General features: G+C 41.3%; 1 protein-coding gene across 1 annotated transcript in view; it reads left to right on the plus strand.

The window, feature by feature from the left end:
• HACL1 (2-hydroxyacyl-CoA lyase 1) overlaps nucleotides 1-16,748 on the plus strand; it is a 34,840-nt gene that overhangs the window by 962 nt on the left and 17,130 nt on the right. Inside the window, exons 3-8 of the mRNA XM_084796867.1 lie at nucleotides 3,740-3,780; nucleotides 5,260-5,340; nucleotides 7,335-7,407; nucleotides 10,959-11,036; nucleotides 12,023-12,117; nucleotides 15,237-15,349. Coding sequence (XP_084652993.1) covers nucleotides 3,740-3,780; nucleotides 5,260-5,340; nucleotides 7,335-7,407; nucleotides 10,959-11,036; nucleotides 12,023-12,117; nucleotides 15,237-15,349 — 481 coding nt within the window. The remainder of the gene's footprint in view (nucleotides 1-3,739; nucleotides 3,781-5,259; nucleotides 5,341-7,334; nucleotides 7,408-10,958; nucleotides 11,037-12,022; nucleotides 12,118-15,236; nucleotides 15,350-16,748) is intronic.

Below are 16,748 nucleotides of genomic sequence, written 5' to 3' on the forward strand. Positions count from 1 at the left end.
ATGTGCTCAGCAGTTAACAGCACTTGTTGCTTTTTTCAGAGATCAGGGTTTGGATTCTGGCAACCCACGGGGTGGCTCACAACCTCATGTAACTCCAGATCCAGCGGATCAAATGCTTTATTCTGGCACACAGATGGTGCACGTATACATATATATGGATGCATACACACACACCCAGAAAATACATCTTTAAGAAAAAAAAAAAACAGCAAGCCAGGCAGTGGTGGTGGTGCACACCTTTAACCCCAGCACTCGGGAGGCAGAGGCAGGTGGATCCCTGTGAGTTTGAGGCCAGCCTGGTCTACAATGGGAGTCCAGGACAGCCAAGGCTACACAGAGAAACCCCATCTCAAAAAACAAACAAACAAAAAACCCAAAAAACAAAAAAACCAAACAAGAATCTATTTTATAATACTGTCAGCCCAGCTGAGGGCGAGTCCTGTTTTTACTTCCACCGCTGCCCTTTGACCTCTGCTCTTGCCACCTTTTCCCTGCCGTCAGTTGTGAGTTCCAGTGCAGCAGAAGTTATGGTTCCTTTGTTTTTGTATCCCCCACAGTGCTGACTTGATTGAGGTCTTTGTGTAATATAGGTGTTTACTACGTTATTTACTAATTGAAAGACATTTTTCAACAAGGTTTGAAGTGTGTAGGGAGTGTTTTTAGTCTGCAAGCTGGTAGGTATTGACTCTGTGTTGCTTACACTTTTATCACCCTGCCCCCTCTTAGGACGTCATGCCTACTAAACAAGCACTCTGCCACTGAGCTCACACCTGTCTTTCTGCTCTCTTACTTGGAACAACCTTCTATTCTTTGACCTGCATGAGAAAGTTTAGATGTTGGTCTATATTTTACCCTTTTCCCAGAGGTAGCGTGTTTGTCACTGCTTTCTTCTTCATGTCTTAGAGGTGCACTGAGTGTGTTTGATGTGTAGGGCATGAGCAGTGGAGAGAGAGACACAGCGAAGAAATATGGTTTATTGTTAAACTCCAAGTTGCTCAGTTGGGAAAAGTGAGGGTAAGAAACAAAAAAGACGGCCCGGGATAGTGGTCCTCACGGAAGAAATGCATATATGAGCAACCGCAGTAGCCTGGAGGGTGTGACTGGCTCTCTTTGCTGGGACAGGAAAGATTGCTCAAAGAGGTACTGTGTGTTCCTTGCCGTATCAATACAGCTTAGAGGCCTGGCAAGCTGTGAGGGAGGTTGGGTGGGCCAAAGGATGGTTATGGGAAATCTAATCCCTGCACCAGCTCAGGTGCAACAGAACATCTCAGAGTTGGAGCCAGCCTGGTCAGCTGAGACCCTGGAGGGCTTGGGTTATATCTCAGTGGTAGAGTGCTGCCTAACATGCCTGGTGCTGTGGATTTCCTTAGTACAGCAACAACAGAACCAAAATAAACAGACAAATATAGTCTTCTGAGAATGCATCCCACAGAAGACGATGTCAGGGAGTAGGCATTACCTATGAGGAAGGAAAAGGCTAGCTCTTGTAGAGGTGACTCCTAGGTTAGGGGATCATATGACTGGATGATAATGCTGCTCACTGAGGTTGAGAACAGAGAGAGAACAATTTAGGAGGAAGGATGGTGGGGTTAATGACGGGAGTTGTTCAAAGGGAGTGTGCAAAACGGCTCAGAAGGATTGAAGAACATGTAATCGCTTGATTACTGTTCACCAGCTCCTAGAGTAGTCAAGACACTCGTGTGGCCAGAAAGTAGGCAGACTGCCAGGAGGTTACCTGTATTCTAAGTATTTCACCTGTCAGAGACCACTGATTTCATCCTCATAGCAGTGCTCTGAATCTCTTTCATGTTACAGGTGATGAAGTCAGTGTGCAGAGCAGTTTGTCAGAAGTCACACAGTAGGATGGAGGGGGCTGGGATCAGAAGTAGAACACTTCAACTCCAGACTTTGAATCTTGAGAACTGTGCGTGCTATGGGTGCACAGAAACATATGCTTTTATACTTGATATAAAAGTAGAGGCTTTTTGGTTTGTTTGTTTGTTTAATGGTAATAAAGTTAATGATTTCTCACAGGACGGTGATGGCACACACCTTCAATCGCAGTACACAGGAGGTAGAGGCAGGTGGATCTTTGAGTTAAAAGCTAGCCTGGTCTGCCATGTGAGTTCTAGGACAGCCAGGTCTACATAGAGAAACCCTGTCTCTAAGAACAGCAACAAAAATTTATTGTTTCTCAACTTTTGGCATATGCCAGAGTAGTATAGTTTCTGTATATGATTTATATTTTACCGCTATAAGTGGACAATTATTCTATTCTCAATGTGTGAATAAGTATACTAATTTTAGCAAACATTTTATGCAATTTGCTATTATTTTTAAAGATATGACAAGTAGTACTATAATGTCCTAGACAAGGAATAATTTTAAAATGCACTCAGCCTTTTCTCCTGGGCATCTTGTGTTTACTTTAACTTAGTGCTTCCTGTCTTCCTTATAAGCTAGATGAAATTCAGTTCAGTGAAAAGTGGCCAAGCATGGCGACTCCCAGATATAAGCCGGAGCTCATGAGGCCTACAAGGCTTCCGGTGCAGTCAAGGCCAGTCTGAACTACAGTCAAGGCCAGCCTGGCCTATAGTCAAGGACAGCCTGGGCTATGGTCACAGCCAGCCTGGGCTCCAGAGTGAGAGCTTGTCTCAAACCAAAACAGACAAAAAACCATGTTGGTCATAAAGAAAATTTTACCACACTGCCTGCTAAGAATTAAAAACAACAGTGAGCAATGTGTAAGCTGACCTTGTGGAAGCGGACTCAGTATCAGGAGGAATATCAGGAGTATCAGGAGTCACCTTTAAAATAAAGCAACACTCATTGGTCCATGTAAGTATCTGAAAACTTCAAGCCAAGCTGATGAGGGATAAGAGAGAAAACACAGATTACCATGATGAAAAATACAGACACCACTACAGACCCTAATGTGCAAATGGGTTGAAGAAGTCACAGCAGAAATACTTTTAATCAGTGATAATGAAAAGGTGAATATCAGATATAATTCATAAGATACAGCTAAAATACTTTTTAGATGAAATAGTTGAAGTAATCTGTCAGTAAAGATTTCAAACCACGCTGTCAGCTTATTTTTCAAGACACTAGGAAAGGAAAAGCAAGTCGGATGTAAGGGAAGTAGTTAAATAATGCATAAGCAGAAATTAATGAAATAGGAAACAATACAGAAAAAAAAAAAATTAAAAAAATAAAAAACACCAGGAAAGCTGACAGTGAATCATCTCGGGCTACATAGCAAATTCAAGGCCAACCTGAGTAAGGAGACCAGGCTCTAAACAAACAAATGAGGCATGAAGGAAGGCAGAGATGCTCAGTAAGGGAGAGGACATTCCCACTGACTCTAAAGACACTTAAGCAGCTGTAAGATGATAAGATGAATAGCGCAGATAGTTATGACAATCTCCTAGGAAAACTGAAATGTAGATACCTAGGTTCTTCAGCCAGTCCTTGAAATTCATGGTTATCACGTCTCATAAAAGTGAGTAATGTTCCAGTTCTTCCTTCCCTCTACTGGCTCTGTAGACCAGGCTGGCCTCGAACTCAGAGATCTGCCTGCCTCTCTCTGCCTCCCATGTGCTGGGATTAAAGGCGTGCGCCACCACCACCCGGCTGCCAAAGACCTACTTGAGCATGCCTCTTTTAATAATAGATTTTCTCGTATTTATACCCAAGAGTCCTGTATGCTTCATTAAGTCCTGCTGTCCTTTCTTTGTAGGCTTGTTATGCTGCCTCTGCGATTGGATACCTAACAGGCAGGTAAACCAAAGTTGGCTTCGTTTTTAATGCTTTGAGAGTTTTGGGTAGAAATATAAATACATGTTTCAACAGAAAGCCTAATTGTCTTGAAAAGATTGTAGAAGACAGCATTAATAAGAAATGAGAACTTTCTAGGCCATTTTATACAAAAGACTCAGTCCCAAAATGAGGTTTCTAGTACATATTTCAATCTACTTCTGGTAGCTAACTACTCACCTCTCATTTTTTATTAAAAATTAATACTTTTAAAAAATAACAGTTTTAGAAAACATAGACAATATATAAGGAAGAAAAACTAAAATTACTATAATTCCACAACCGTTAAAGTTTTTTCTACTTTTTTCTACATTCACATATTTTAAGGTAGAATTTAGACCTCTGATAAAATTTATACCTTACGTTTTTGCCACTTATATAAGCTTTAGTAAGACATTTTTTACTTCTAAAACTGAAGTTAGTAATTAAATACTAAGAAATATAAACAAGCAAGATCTCACTACCCTCCCTTTTAACAGCACCTTCTGAAGTGTGCCTGAGGGGAGTTAGGCCCCTGCACCAGGCCCTGGCCTACTTCTGCCACTTTAAACATGGCTCAGTCTTTTGGTTGACCCTGGAAAATATTTAAATTACAGTCATTGATGCCCTAATTGATTCTGGAACGATTATTTTTAACAAACTAAAAGTTAATCTTGACATTTTTATTTTGAAAACTTTAGAGTTGTGCTGCCTAGTATTGTAGCATTAGCAATGGGTAGCAATTTACAGCTAATTCACAGTAAGTAACATGCTAACTAGTGGCCACATTTTAAGTGTTCAGTGACTGGGTGTGGAGTCCATATCATGTCAAACTGCACAGGGAATATGATGACTGCTGTAGAACGTTCTAGGAGGCGTTTAATGTCTGGTGAGAACTGTGTTGATGTTAACGTCTAAAAGAGTCGTAAGTTAGAAGTGTAAAGTAGTGAGCTGAACACCACACTGATTCTGCCTTTCTGAGTCCTTGGGGCTCAGGAAGCTATGGCCAGGGAAAGCATTCAGCAAGATTTGGAGGAAAACTGGGCATCCAGAGTCACTTTTTCTCCCAAAGATTTAGTATATTGTACTTATTTGTCAGGAAAAAAAAATTTTAATCATAGAAAATATATGTGGCTGTCAAAATTTGCTTCTGTAATCAACTTTTTCTAACTCTAAGCAAAATATGAAGAGGTTAGTAAAATACAATGTGAAAGTAATAGTGTATATTATATCTTAAAAGAAACTTGATCTTATTCTTTTTAATTAAGATATTCTAATAATTGTTTACCAGTATAGTAAAGACCTACATGTCCTTCCTTTGCCCATCAAGAAGTTTCCATGGAAACCCTAGCATAATATGAATGGGTAGTTGGCACGTTCCAGCTGAGATCGCTGGCACTTACGGCTCATCTTTTACGGTTGTTCAGTTTGATCTGCCATTGATAATCTCTGCTTTGCTTCTAGGCCAGGAGTATGCCTTGTTGTTTCTGGCCCGGGTCTCATCCACGCCTTGGGTGGCATGGCAAACGCAAACATGAACTGCTGGTAATTAATTAAAGCATTCTTGTTGAAAACGCTTCTTCAATGTGTCTTTGCATAAGTTAACCAAGTAGAACTGCTGTAGGGTGGAAAGAGTTGGGAAAGCAAAAATCCACTAGGCAACACTTTGCAACAAAGTAGAAGGTAGTTAGCTGGGAAGTGGGCTGGAGGTCAGGAAGATGGGGACAAACCCTGAGGACAGTGGTTCACAATTTTGTATTGAATATTGGAAATTTGCTAGGAAGAATAGATTTGGGGGTACTTTAATGACATATAAATAAAGTAACTGTGACATGATAAATGTTAAGTTGCTTGACTATAGCGTCAGTTCACTATGGATACCAAAACATAATGTTATATAGCCTTTAAATATATGCAATTTGAGAAAAAAAAAAGTATTAACTCCTTTACTAAGAAAGAAACATTTTAGAGTTTCATTCTGTGTATGTGTTTGTATATGTGAGCATATATGTAGTTTTAACTGAAGAAGTACTTTTAAAATTTGTTAATTATTGAACCTGGGCCTTACTATATTTTATATGCCAGACTGGTCTAGAATAATTCTAATTCTAATGTAATACTAATTATACTACTACGATGATGACTCTCCTCTTCCTCCTCCTCTTCCTCCTCCTCTTCCTCCTTTTTTCTCCTCCTCTTCTTCCTTCTCCTCCTCCTTCTTTTCTCTTCTTTTTTTTCTTCTCCTTCTCCCCCTCCCCCTCCCCCTTTTATTTTTTTAGACAGGATTTCTCTATATAGCCCTTGCTGCCCTGGAACTTGCTCTGTAGACCAGGCTGCCCTTGAGATCTGCCTGCCTCTGCCTCCCAAGTACTGGGATTAAAGGTGTTACTAAGCCAGACAAGTCTAGAATTCTTAAAGAAATCTACTTTCCTTCTGAGTGCTGGGACTAAACACATGTAACACTATGTCCAGCTAAGCTTCGTGTGTGTGTGTGTGTGTGTGTGTGTGTGTGTGTGTGTGTGTGTGTGTGTGTGTTAGAGAGAGAGAGAGAGAGAGAGAGAGAGAGAGAGAGAGAGAGAGAATATCTCACTAAGTTGACCAAGGAGGCTTTGAACTCCCTTAGCCCAAGCAGGCCTTGAGCTTTGTGATCCCCTTGCCTCGGCCCTGAGTAGGCAGGATTATAGGTCTGTACTCGCACCTAGCTAAGAGTAGTTTTTGTTGTTGTTATTTATAGCTTAGTATGTAGGAATGCATATTCTTCATCCTGCTCTGCCTGGTTAGCAAGACATTTATCTTATGGTTGTTAAAGCCTGCTGTGTGGGCCATTTAATGTCTACTCTCCATCCTTACCTTTAACTTCTCTGAGCTACGGCGAAGGGGATTGTGTTCTGATCTGTTCAGAGCGTAGTCATCTTTTTAATGTGAAGGATGTTGTTTTCATTCTTTCTGTTTCCTTTTTTATATTTCGTGTGTATGTGTACACACACAGGGCCTGGCATATGGAGGTCAGAGCGCAACCCACAGAGGTTGGTTCAGGAATAGTAAAGGCATAAAACTGATTTTCTGTCACTATGTTTGGAAGCATCTAGGAAGGGTGACACTGACGTAAGCAAAGTGTTTACTGTATACATCAGCAGTTCTCAACCCTCTTAACGCTGAGACCCTTTAATACAGTTCCTCATGCTGTGGTGACCCCTAACCATAACATTATTTTTGTTGCTACTTCATTACTGTAATTTTGTTACTGTTATGAATTGTAATGTAAATTTTTTGGACATAGAGGTTTGCCAAAAGGGTCCCCCACAGGTTGAGATCTGCTGCTTTATATTTTCCATTTTTGTGAATTTGAGGACAGTATCTCTCCCATCAAACTGCATCTTAAATTTTTTTTAACATCCAGTTTTTCAAGAAGGATGGAGCTTTCTCTGTGTGTCTGTTCTCTGTCTGAGTCACTTACAATGACTGTTTGTTGTGCATTGGACCCTGCTAAATGTGTTATATATTCTCACTTGTAATTTTTTTTTTAATTACCATTTCAGGCCCTTGATTGTGATTGGTGGTTCTTCTGAAAGAAATCAGGAAACCATGGGAGCCTTCCAGGAGTTTCCTCAGGTATCCACTCCTAACATCCAAGCAGCAATTAAGTCCCACTGAAAGTAAACACATTGTCTTAGTCAAGGTTTCTGTCGCTGTGATGAAACACTATGACCAAAAGCAACTTGGGGAGGACAGGGTTTGTTCCGTCATCCGGGGAGGTCAGGCAGGAGCTGATGCAGAGGCCTTGGAGGTACACTGCTCACTGCCTTGCTGCTTATGGCTCACTCAGCCTGCTTGCTTATACAGCTCAGGACCTCCTGCGCAGGCCTGCCTCGCCTCCAGGTAGGCTGGGCCCACCCACATTATCAATCAGGGAAATGCACTGTAGGCTTGCCTATAGGCAATCTCTGGAGGTAGTTTCTCAATTAAGGTTCTTCTAAATAACTCTAGGTTGTGTCAAGTTGGCAAAAACAAAAAACAAAACAAAACAAAACAAAACTTAACTCGCACAAACACAATTTATAAAATATGTAAAAAAAATTAAAATAAAATAAAAAAAAAATCTATATTGCAAGCAAGATAAAGTGGTAAAAGCACTCCTCTCCAGGCCTGCGCACACGTGGTGGGAGGAGAGCGGCTGATTCCCACAAGTTGGTCTCTGACTGCCACATGTGCCATGACACCTCACATACAACACACCCTAAACAGACGTAATTTTAAAAATCTGTAAGCTAGAAACAAGTATGTGAGGTCACTTTCTGAACAAGACATTGTCAGGCTGTGTTAGGAAGAGGCCTAGGGGCTGGAGTCGGTGGTTAAGCGTACTGGCTGCTGTGGTAGAAGCGAGAGCACAGCCGGCTGCAGCTCCAGCTCTCGGGGAGCCTGACGCTTCCTTCTGGCTCCTGTGGGCATTGCCCTCACACGCACAAGCACAAATGCATAGCTAAAAAGATCTAAGGAAATATGCCAACATTGGCAAGATTTAATCTTTTTCATTTTATTGTATGGGTGCTTTGCTGCAGGTGCGCCTGTGTGTGTGTATACACGGTGGTGTCTGTGGTGTTTATGAAGGCCGGAAGGGTTTGTCAGATCCCCTAGAACTGAGTTACAGATGGCTGTGGTCTACCATGTGGGTAGTGAGATCCACTGGGTGCTCTTACCCACTGAGCAAGCTCTCTAGCCTCTAAAATAGATGTATTTTATTATTTTAAAGTGTGTGTGTGTGTGTGTGTGTGTGTCTGTCTGTGTCTGTGTCTGTGTCTACATGTGGGTTTGTGCATGTGAGTGCAAGTCCCCATGGAGACCAATAGTGACAGACCTGTGGAGCTATCTGACATGTGTGCTAGGAACCAAACTCAGGTCCCTTGGAGTAGCAGTAAGTGCTGTTAACCCCTGAGCCACCTCTGCTGTCCCTCCAAAATTGACCTGACTTGTAATCTGAAATTGTGACGTCCTTCTCACAGTAAGAAAGATAAGAAATAAAATGGCTTGGAGATATATTCCTTGCTTTTACAGAAATAGTTAAAAAACAAACAAAGAAAAAACAACCAAAACTTTTCAAAATCATCAGACTTGGTATATGCTTATTTTTATTTTAGGAGAAAAGAAAGTTCTTGAAAAGTTGAAAAATTAATTTGTCAACAAAATGTTGCAGCTTCAAAAATAACTTGCAGAGGGCTGAAGAGATGGCCCAGCAGCTAAGAGCACTGTGCTTGCAGAGGGCCTGGGTTTGATCCCAGAACCCACACAGCGACTCACAACCATCCCTGACTCTAGTCCCCAGGGGTCTGACCTTCTCCTCTGACCTCCATAGGCACGAGGCACGTACATGGTGCACATCCATAGATGCAGGCAAACACTCATATACACAGAATTAAATAAACCTGAAAAAATAGTGACCAAATACAAATATGTGATTACAAATACACATGCTAGGCAGATTTTCTACCACTGAGCCATACCCAGTGTTTCATACAGAGTTTTAAATAATAAACTACTATAAAATAGATCGAACTTAATGGTAAAATTATGACCTTATATTCTTGAAAAACAAAGTTTGATTGGTTAATTATAAAGTAATAGCAGTATTTAAATGATGCTTATATATCCAGAAAATCAGAATTGATAAGTAATTGAAGGGAAATTTAGAAATAAACATGAGTGTGGTGTCACACACCAATATTCCCAACAGTTAGGAGGCTGAGGCAGGAAGATCTTGAACTGAGACTATCTTAGGCTAGCAAGACCCCATCTCAAAACAAAAAAATTTAGAGCAGGCAGGAAGCACAGTGAGTGAGTGTACTTGCCTTCAAAACTGACAACTGAGTTCAGTCCCCAGAACCCACATGGTAGGAGGAGGCTCAGCCCCCACACGCCTCATCACGTCTTCACCCCACACACACAGCGTCTCAGGGTTTTATTGCAGAGAAAGAACACCATGACCTCGCAACGCTCATAAAGGAAAACATGTAATTCTGGCTGGCTTACAGTTCGGCGATTTAGTCCAGTATTATCATGACGGGAGGCGTGGTGGCATGCAGGCAGACATGGAGCTAGAGGAGCTAAGAGTTTTGCTCCAGATTAAATCCTGAGCCAGATGCTCAGGCAACAGGAAGAGAAAGTGACACTGGGCCTGGCTTGAGCCTCTGAAAGCCCACACCCTGTGACACTCTTCTCCATCTAGGCCACACCTACTCCATCTAGGCCACACCTACTCTATCTAGGCCACACCTCCTAGCTGTGCCCTTCCCTCTGGGCCTATGGGGGCATCTTCATTCAAACCACCATACACAGAGAGGAAATAAGTGAGTATAAAAATTTTTTAAAGAAAAAAATTGAAGTTACTACAAAAAATATATTGATAAAAAGCAGGGAGCAGAATATTATTAATGTCAACTGTTAAAGTATATTTTTCTAAAAGTAATAGTAGTGTATTAGATTAAATTAAAAATGAAAACACAGTTTGATTTAAAATTCAATCATCTTTTTCTTATCATAAGTTCTTAGAAGTGAAGGACATGAGCATAAGAATCTGAAAACCGAAGGACAGCAGCCTGAGCGGCCGAGGCTGTCATCCTTTCCATAGACCTCACTCTGAAAAGTGTGGAGAGAAAGTTTCTCTGTGTTACTCAGAGTGCATCAGACAGTGCAGAGGCAGAGCATCAACTCTCACGTTCTCCACAGCCCACATAGCAGCAAATGCACGAAAGGGAAACAGCAGAAACAAACGGACAACTAAACGGGCGAGCAGGACGCACTGGGCCCACAGACTGGCCCGTTTATTCTGTTCAGTAGGCCTGGTCAGCCTCCCTTCTGTTTATACCCCCAGCAGTTAGTGAGTGCCTGTCCTAGCCTGTGCTACATGGAACACAGTGTGTATTATGTTCATTTTTGCCATCTGAGAAATGGAAATAGTGTGTTGTTTTCAGTTGCTTCCAGAATCATCCTGAGAAAGAAATTTGATTGTCATCCGAATGTTTTAAAAACCCCACAAAAGCAAAAGCCACATTATTTTTTCTATCTTGTCTCTAAATGTAATAAGAAGCAATGACTTAAAGATTTTGTCTTCCTATATGAGAGCAATATGATTGTGAGCCGAATTTAAGTGACTTTTATTTTCTATATAGGTTGAAGCTTGCAGATTATATAGCAAGTTCTCTGCCCGGCCAAGCAGCATAGGACATATTCCTTTTGTTATTGAAAAGGTACAGTATTCCTGTAAGCTCTTCCGGTTGTTGGGCCCAGTGCCTCATATATGCTGAGCACACGCTCTTCTTCAGAGCCACACCTCAGCACTGCTGCTTCTGTTCTTGATGGAAAGATAAGAATATACCCAGTCTGAGAAAAATAACATTGTTCAAAAGCTAGTTACATTCTAGTGTTCACTGCCTTTACATTTAATATTGAAGCAGAGGTAAAGAAAGTTACCTTTGGTGCCAGGTGTGGTGGCGCACACCTTTAATCCCAGTACTCAGGAGGCAGAGGCAGGTGGATCGCTGTGAGTTCCAGGCCAGTCTCAAAAAACTTAAAAGAAAGAAAGAAAGAAAGAAAGAAAGAAAGAAAGAAAGAAAGAAAGAAAGAAAGAAAGAAAAGAAAGAAAAGAAAGAAAGAAAGAAAGAAAAGAAAGTTACCTTTGGAAAAGTTTCTTCTATAAGTTAGTTCCTTAAATCATCTTTTTAACTAGAGCAAAGTACTGATACATGTGTAATAAGCCCGGGGCAGTGATCTCTTCAGCATTTGCAAAAATACTGTGACTACTGCATGTAAAATCATCTTTTAGTTAATTAAATAACATGTATATTAATATTAGCAAGAGTTTTCTGTGATGTTATATTAGAGCTATTTCAAAACCATGAGTTACAGGGTTGATTTGACACATATTGCCAAAGTTTCTGAAAACTCCACCCAGAAGTGGGTGAAAGCTCGTGTCCCAGCGTAAGCAGCCGCAGAGCCTCATGGGTACCCTTGAAGTGAGTCAGCCTGCATGTCAGAACCCTACAGGGAGTCTTTGTCCCCTTCAGATGACACTATCTTTCAAAACACAGGGGAGGACAGTGCAACTTTAACTATAACTTTTTTCTCCAACTAAGAATACCTCAAGAAAAGTGAGTGCTCATTAAATTAAATTAATTTCAAGAAGAGTATGATAATTAAGTCACTAAAAAAATCTTTTCATTTGTGATAAGCACAGGCAGTGAGGAGCAGCATCTATGGCCGGCCAGGCGCTTGTTACATTGACATCCCTGCAGACTTCGTGACCCTCCAGGAGAACGTGACTTCTGTAAAGTAAGATGACGTACACTTCTTCCTTAATTCTGTGCTGGCAGGCTTACTGTTTAAAAAGAATTTATCTAGCAGTTCATCAGTTAATGGCCAAGTGTCTCAATATTTTTTGATGATTTTGTAACTAAGTTGAATCCTAGCCAACTGCTTAGTGCTTAGCTGTCTTCATTAAATGGGATTACTTAGTAACTGTGGATTGAATTACTAACGCTCATGCTCAGACCTCTCTGAATTCCTCACGTGGAGTCATTCACCCAGTAACTGCATTATATATCTGCATTAATGTATGGGCTGTGGGCAGGCATCTTAGTGTAAGCCGAGAGGTCATGAGGTACACGACTGTTGAAAATTTGTTAGGACTCAGCATAAACACTGTAGCTATCTCCAAAACTGTAAGATGTTCTGAAGTGTGCTTCTGTGACTTGTCTTTTACTTTTATTTCTTAAATAATCACTGCATAAAAGAGAAGGAAAGGTTCACACCAGGTATCACACACCTTGGAGAAGATGCTCCTGTAGTCCATCATTGCCCTGAGTGCCATTTCTTGAGTTAAGAGATAAAATACATTTTTTCTTTTATAACATTTTTAGAAAAATCCAGATATGTAGAAGTAATTCTTTTTTTTAAAAGATCTTATTTGTGTGTGTGTGTGTGTGTGTGTGTGTGTGTGTGTGTGTGTCTGCCTGCCTGTCTGTCTGTCTGTCTGTCTGCCTGTCTGTCTGTGGAGGTCAGAAAATGTCAGATCCCCTGGAGCTGAGATTACAGGCTGTTGGGAGCTACCCGCCGTGGGTGCTGGGAACACAGATCAGGTCCTGGAAAAGCAGCAAGTCCTCTGGACCGCTGAGCCATCTCTCCAGCCCCAAAGAAGTCTTTTTATCTAAGGAGTGACATTTTTTTTTAACATTTACTACCTTGACTTTTTATCATGCATACTTACTGTATGTGTTGAGTTTTATATTTAGAGGTTTTTGAGACTGGATCTCATTATATAGTCCAGACTGGTTTCAAATTCTCAATCCTCTGCCTTCACTTCTAAGTACTGGGATTATAGGTGTGCACCACTGTCCTGAGCCTTCATGCACATTATATCTGTTGCAGTAGTGCTATAGTTGATCATAACATGCTTGATTGGTGTGTATGTGTGTGTGTGTGTGTGTTATATGTGTTGCAATACTGCTATAGTTGACCATAACATGCTTGATTGGTGTGTGTGTGTGTGTGTGTGTGTGTGTGTGTGTGTGTGTGTGTGTGTTTTGAGACAGTGTCTCACTTCAAAGCCTTGACTGTCCAGAACTCACTGTGTAGACCAGGCTAGCCTCAAACTCACAGAGATACTCGTGCCTCTGCCTGCCAAGTGATGGGATTAAAGATGTGCACCCTACACCCGGCATGTTCTAAAGTTGTTTAAAGCGTTGTTTTATCGCTATTTCCTAAATGCAGCTTCTGTGAACCTTGATATTATAGAGAGGGTTCTCTAACAGCTACAGACCCTATACTGGGGTAATTTCTGTCTCTGAGAATCAGACACAAGGACAACTATTACGTATAGATTTGAATATGACAATCAGAAATGCTGAGGAATGAAGGACAGTGAGACTTAGCTAAGTTAAAAATCTGTAGCTTTCCTTTAGGAGTTGTGTAGAGGTTGATGCCCTATTTTATGGTGTGTCTAGATATTTGGATAGTATAGACCCTGATTTTTATATGTGAGAGCAAATGCCCTGTCACAGTGAGGATCTAGTATTCAGAAATACTTAACTATGGCAGAGTTCATAGTCTTTCAGGCAGGCCTGCTGTGCTGCCTCCCTAATTTCAGTTTACCGGTGAGTGGAACCGGAAATGGTGAGGTGATGACAGAGTCCTGGTGCATCTCTGCCATATGCCATCGGGAACCTGGCACAAATGAGCTAATAGTAGTGCCTTGCTTTGTTGTTTCTAAAGTCAAATGAGAATAAATGGTACATAATATTATGTGTTAGTTTATTTCTATTTTAGCCACTACTGTTTTCTCTTTTACTGTTCCTGCTGTGGTGCCATTGACCCAGACTTCTCTCAGTGAATTATCTGTTTGTCTGGCTATTAGCTGATATTAAGGAATGACTCTCAGCTTGCTAGACGTCATAGGACTCTATAGTTGTATAAACGTGGGCTGTTATCTTAAGAGCTGCATTTGCAAGCTCTTGAATAAAAGGTCTGATTCCTGCAGCGAATTTCAAATGATTCCTTGGGGGAGGGGTCCGTGTGTGTGTGTGTGTGTGTGTGTGTGTGTGTGTGTGTGTGTGTGTATGGTGATAAAATGTGGTAAAATGCTATTCTCGTTGACTCTCCACATTGAGTTTATGGAATATGCTTTTAAGGTACAGTCTGTGTATCCCAGACTGACCTGGAACAACCTGGGTAGACCAGGTTGGCATCAAACTCACAGAGATCTGCCTTCCTCTGCCTCCTGAACGCTGGCATTGAAGGGGTGCATCACTATGCCAGGCCAAGTATATAGAATGTACTACCCTGTCTTTCTACCTTTTTATGCAAAATCTGAAATGTTCACAGTAGGAAAATTTAAAATTAGCCTCTTTTTCTAAAAGATTTAATTATTTATTTACTGGTTTGTTTATTTTATATATAATGTTCTATCTGCATGTGTGTCTGCACTCCAGAAGAGGGTATCAGATTCTGTTATAGATGGTCATGAACCACCATGAAGTTTCTGGGAATTGAAGGCAGAACCTCTGGAACAGCAGCCAGAGCTCTTAACCATTGAGCTACTTCTCCAGCCCCCAAAATAGTCTTTTATTTATTTATTTATTTATTTATTTATTTATTTATTTATTTATTTTAAGCTCTGGCTGTCCTAGAACTCACTATGTAGACCAGGCTAACCTCCTGAGTGCTGGGATTAGAGGTGTGCGTCACCACTCTCAGCCTAAAGCATTTAATTGTGTGTGTGCGTACACACGCTCTAGTGGTCAAAGCAGAGGACAGTTTGTTGGAATGAGCTCTCTCTGCTCACCAGTCAGGGATTGACTCTTCAGGTCACCAGGCGTGGTGGTGAGTGCCTTTGCTTGTTGAGCCGTCTCCAGCCCCTCGCCTCTTAATTATTATAACATCATCTTTTTTTCCAGGTACAAGGAGTGCTGCATGCCACCTCCCGTTAGCATGGCAGAAACCCCTGCCGTGTGTATGGCAGCCTCTGTTATTAGGAATGCCGAGCGGCCCCTGCTCATCATTGGGAAAGGTAAGACAGAGCTCCTGACTCGCAGGCCGGGGGAAGGCCGCTTCTCTGTAGACACTGTCTTCCTCATCGTGCCTGCTTATGTGTCTAGCGCTTGTAATTGGGATAAGTGCTCCTTTCACCCATTTCCAAATCATGGAACTTACCCTCAGTGGCACAGAAGACCTTACTTTTACAAGAAAACATTTCACTTCTTGACTTAGAAATAGATGTTCTTTTTATATTGCAAAATACTATGGGAAATCTAGAAAACTTTTAGAAAGAAGAAATCTCTTTCCAAGGAAACCGGTTTTAACCTTCAGTACTTTATTTTTTACTGTCTGTTTTGCATACTATGATCATGCTATATAGGCAGTTTAATATTTTAGTGTGTGTGTGTGTGTGTGTGTGTGTGTATGTTGTTTTGTTTTTTAAGACATGCAGCCCTGGCTGTCCTGGAACTCACTATGTATGCCAGGCTGGCCTTGAACTCACACAGATATGTCTACCTCTGCCTCTGAGTGCTGTGTTTAAAGGTGTGTGCCACTATCACCACTGCCCCCGGCATAAATATTTTTCTTAAATTTATTTCCAAGTCACAGTTTTACCATTGAATCATATACATTGACACTTGCTGTCAAATATTTGTTTATAGTAGCTGTGATAAGCATTCTTCCTTGAGGGTTTTTCCATAGTTAGGATTTATAGTGGAGCCTCACAAAGAAAATGACTAAATTAGGCCCGGGCGTGGTGGTGCACACCTTTAATCCCAGCATCGGGAGGCAGATGCAGGGAGATCTCTGTGAGTTCGAGGCCAGTCTGGTCTATAAAGAGAGTCTAGACCAACCAAGGCAACACAGAGAAACCCTGTCTCAAAAAACCGAAAATAAATAAATAAATAAAAGAAAGAAAAAGAAGAAAATAGCTAAATTAAAAGGTACGGATGTGGCTATCTGGAGGGCTTTTGGTATTGTTGTCAAATTGCTTACCCTCTAGGTGTCATACAAAACAGTTTACATCCCTGTTAATTTATTATTATTGTTTTTCTTTCCTTTTATTTTGTGTTCCATTTTAAGACAGGATCAGTCTCGTACGTAGCCCAGGTTAGCCTCAAGCTTCCCGTGTACCCTGGGCTGATTTTGAACTCACCTCCGAGAACTGGGGCTCTAGGCGAGACTGCCTGGGAGTCCACCGTTGTGTCTGCTTGCTGCTCCAATGACCGTGCTCATCGAGTGTCAGCTGCTCAGGAGCTCGGTGCTAGAACGTTGGCTTTTATAGCCTGGGTTCCAGCCCCAGGGACAGGGTCAGTGAAGGAAGAAACTTGAGATCAGTGCTGAGGCCACTGCTTTGTGTGATGTATTGATATTTTTGACTGGCAAACAGTTGCCTTGAGTCTCATCATGGTACAGCTACCTAAATAGGA

This window comes from Acomys minous (assembly GCF_964271855.1).
Source record: "Acomys minous genome assembly, chromosome: 9".
Taxonomy (NCBI): Eukaryota; Metazoa; Chordata; class Mammalia; order Rodentia; family Muridae; genus Acomys; species Acomys minous.